Source organism: Nicotiana tomentosiformis, chromosome 11 (genome assembly GCF_000390325.3).
Source record: "Nicotiana tomentosiformis chromosome 11, ASM39032v3, whole genome shotgun sequence".
Taxonomy (NCBI): domain Eukaryota; kingdom Viridiplantae; phylum Streptophyta; class Magnoliopsida; order Solanales; family Solanaceae; genus Nicotiana; species Nicotiana tomentosiformis.
This window is the reverse complement of record NC_090822.1, coordinates 94636222-94639667: the sequence shown is the minus strand read 5'-3', so window position 1 is coordinate 94639667 and position 3446 is coordinate 94636222. Positions and strand designations below refer to the sequence as shown.

Here is a 3446-nt window from a genome sequence, read left to right as displayed (position 1 = left end):
TCATGTAGTATTTCTTAATTAATAGCAAATTATTATCTATTTTTATCAAAAAGGTTTAAATTTTAAGATTATTTATATATAATCTAAATAACTCAAATATTTGATATGATTAGTGTTATGCGCGAGTGCTAGTGCTAGTGCTAGTGCTAGTGACATATAATATGAAAGGGGAGTATAGTAATAAAAATTCATGACACAGAAGTCACACACAGATATATTGATATACACCCATATTTTTTTCCTCAGTACTTCTAGCCCACGCAAGTCGCTTTAGCAAGTACCAGCACCTGATCTCCAATTCTCTCTCTTACAAAATTCATCTAATTTTATTTTTCTTACCCAAATTCGAATCCCTAATTCAAAGCAAATTTCGAAGGCATTGTTCTTCTTCCTCTTTAAAGGTATTTTTTTGTATATCCTTTGATTCATTTTGTTTCCTTGTTGTGTGTTAAGATATTCATTATAGTTGTCCTACTTAGATCTGTTTAACACCCCCCCCCCCCCCCCCCCTTTTTTTTTAACAAAAAAGAAAAAATTATCCCTTTGTTCAGTTTTTTTTGGGTTTATAGGAATTAATTTTCTCTGTAGGGGATTGTCTTGCAATCTTGGGTCTTTCTACAAATTTTGTTCTTGAACAGTGTTTAATGTCTTGTAAAGGTTCAATTGGGGTCTTTTTTCTAAGGCGTGAATAACTTGCTGTTTTCTTTGCAATAATATTGGGCTTTTGCTGATTCTTAAAATTTGTTTTAGGGCTCCACTGTTGAATATTTAGGTTTAGGGGAACCAATTTTATGGAATTTGAATGCCAAAGAGGTACTAAGATTGGTTTGAAAGATTGTTCTATAAATTGTGTAGACTACCCCTGCAAAGGAAAAGCTGATTCTATTTTTATTGAACCTTCAAAGAACAGTAAGAGTTTCGCATTTGACTCAGAGAAACAAAAGTCACTGAGGAGATTGGATGGGAAAGGTGCTAGTTTGAGTTTGAAATGCGAGGAGTCGCTCGCTGTTAAGGAGGTTCTGCTTGATTGTCGGTCTATTACTGACCTTCCTCCGGCATTGATCTCAGAAATACTTAATTGCTTAGAACCGAAGGAACTTGGCATTGTTTCTTGTGTGAATACGTCATTGTATCGTCTTGCTTCTGAGCTCCATGTGTGGAAGGAGTTCTATTATGAGAGGTGGGGGCAGCCAATATTGCTGGCACCTTTGGGCGCAGAGCATGTGGATGAGAAGTCGTGGAAGGAGCTTTTCGTGGAGAGGGAATTCCGTAGTAAAACATTCATGGGACGCTATAGTATCGATACATTGCATGGTCATACTGAGGCTGTTAGAACTGTTGTTGTTTTATCTTCAAAGAAGCTTGTGTTTACTTCAGGGTATGATCAGATAGTAAGAATGTGGGACCTGGAAGAAGGTTTATCCATTGCATCATCTCGCCCTCTTGGCTGCACAATTCGTGCAGTTGCAGCTGATTCAAGGCTCTTAGTGGCAGGGGGTACAGAAGGATTTATACATGGCTGGAGAGCGGAGGATGGAAATCCACATCTCTTTGATCTTCGATCACCTCAGAACCAGAACATGGAATTCAGAGTTTGGAAACATGAAGGCCCAATAACATGTCTTGCATTGGATTTAAATAAGATGTACAGTGGTTCATGGGACATGAGCATACGTGTTTGGGATCGATCTTCTTTGAAATGTTTGGAAGTTTTAATGCATAATGACTGGGTTTGGAGCCTTTCTCCCTATGATACAACAGTGTCGAGCACTGCAGGTTCAGATCTTTATGTCTGGGACACTAATAGCGGATCAAAACTTGCTATTGTCACCAATGTTCATGCTGGTGATGCTTTTTCTTTGGCGCGAAGTCTCACAGGGAAGCTCCTATTCAGTGGAGGGGAAGATGGAGCTATACACATGTTTGAGATCATTAGAAATGTTAAGTTTCATGTCAGGCGTGTAGCAACATGGATTCCTCACTCTGGTGCTGTTTATTCTCTTGCATTTGAGTTCCCTTGGCTTGTTTCAGCTTCTAGTGATGGAAAATTATCACTTATTGATGTGAGAAAGCTGTTGAGGACAAAGCGGAGTTATGCGATGGAGAAGCCTTCAAAGATTAACAATTGCGTTAAAAATGTAGAGCCACCTCAAAGAATGCTACATGGATTTGGAAGCAATCTGTTTGCTGTGGATGTTGGTCCTGATCGTATTGTGTGTGCTGGAGAAGAAGGTGTTGTTAGGATCTGGAACTTCTCAGAAGCTTTGGAGATTGAGCAGAGAGTTAGAGCATTAAGAGGACTAAGGTTAGAGAACAGAATGAGGAGGCGTAAACTTCAGTCTGTAATGACTGGTAAAGGTAGTCGCGCTGATCAGTGCTCAGTTGCTGCTAAGAAGTATCAAATGAATGATGATAGGAACAGCTGGCGCAACAAACGTAGGTTGACTGGGAAGGTGAAGGTCTAGAAATTATTGCAGTTTGTCAATAATTTCTAAATATGCTTTGCTGATAGGTAATCATATTTAATGTTCAAGTAGTTTATGTAGTTTTACCCATTTCTCATTTGCATTGCCATTTAAATTGAAGGAACAAACTGTTCCCTTTGACGGCTCTTTCCTTATTTGGTTGATTTCCTGGTGTCTTATCATTTATCAAGGGCATACCAATGCCAATTCTTGATATATTTAGAATGCAAAAATGCTTTTTTTCTGATATGGTTGTCAACCTCTATTCATGCTGGCAATTAAGAAAGATTATTATCGGCTTTGTTGCTCAACTTGATATGACTTACCCGCAGATTCTTGTACTGCTTTAACATACAATGATTTCCTTAAAAGCTAGTTTTAATCTGATGGAGAACCTTGACAAACATGCTACGTGATACCCGTCTACTAGTGGTGGATACAGAGGGGCGCATCCATTTTTTGCACTAGGTTTATAACAAATCTATTCACCTTTCACCCTGTAAAACAGCCTAGGGTCTTAGACCAGTTCATCTTCATTGATTTTGGTGTTACTAACAGCTTTTTCAGTACCTTACATTCATTTTTATTACTTCATTGACATTCACATAATCGGTCTTTGTTGCACCCTATTTTGCACTAGTCAAAACAAGATTCAACTTGTGGTTTCTCTGCTGTTGATGAAAGAGAGTCACCACCTAATATTTAAAGGTATACTAGAGTACCTACTTAATTACTAAAGGTTGTATTCTTTATTGGTCTTACTAACCGGTGAGATCATGGGTAAGGGTTCTTGTTCTTCTAAGGGTAAGGTGTTAGACACCCCTTAAAATTTACCTGAGGTAGTTTCATAGATTTTAGACTAGACTTGGAATTAATTATTTGTACTATGCCATAACTAGTGTTCTGAGGGTAAAGCTTACCATAATTTCTACAAAGGGAAGTGTGGTTTAAAGGAGATGGATTTAAAGGAAAGTCTTTTGG

General features: G+C 38.1%; 1 protein-coding gene across 1 annotated transcript; it reads left to right on the top strand.

Moving 5' to 3' along the window:
• Positions 1 to 260: 260 nt before the first annotated feature.
• LOC104086601 (F-box/WD-40 repeat-containing protein At5g21040-like) lies at positions 261 to 2712 on the top strand. Its single transcript, XM_009590915.4, has 2 exons — positions 261 to 401; positions 751 to 2712. Exon 2 carries the CDS (start codon positions 792 to 794, stop codon positions 2463 to 2465), a length of 1674 nt encoding a protein of 557 aa, XP_009589210.1. The 5' UTR covers positions 261 to 401; positions 751 to 791; the 3' UTR covers positions 2466 to 2712.
• The last annotated feature ends 734 nt before the right edge of the window (positions 2713 to 3446 follow it).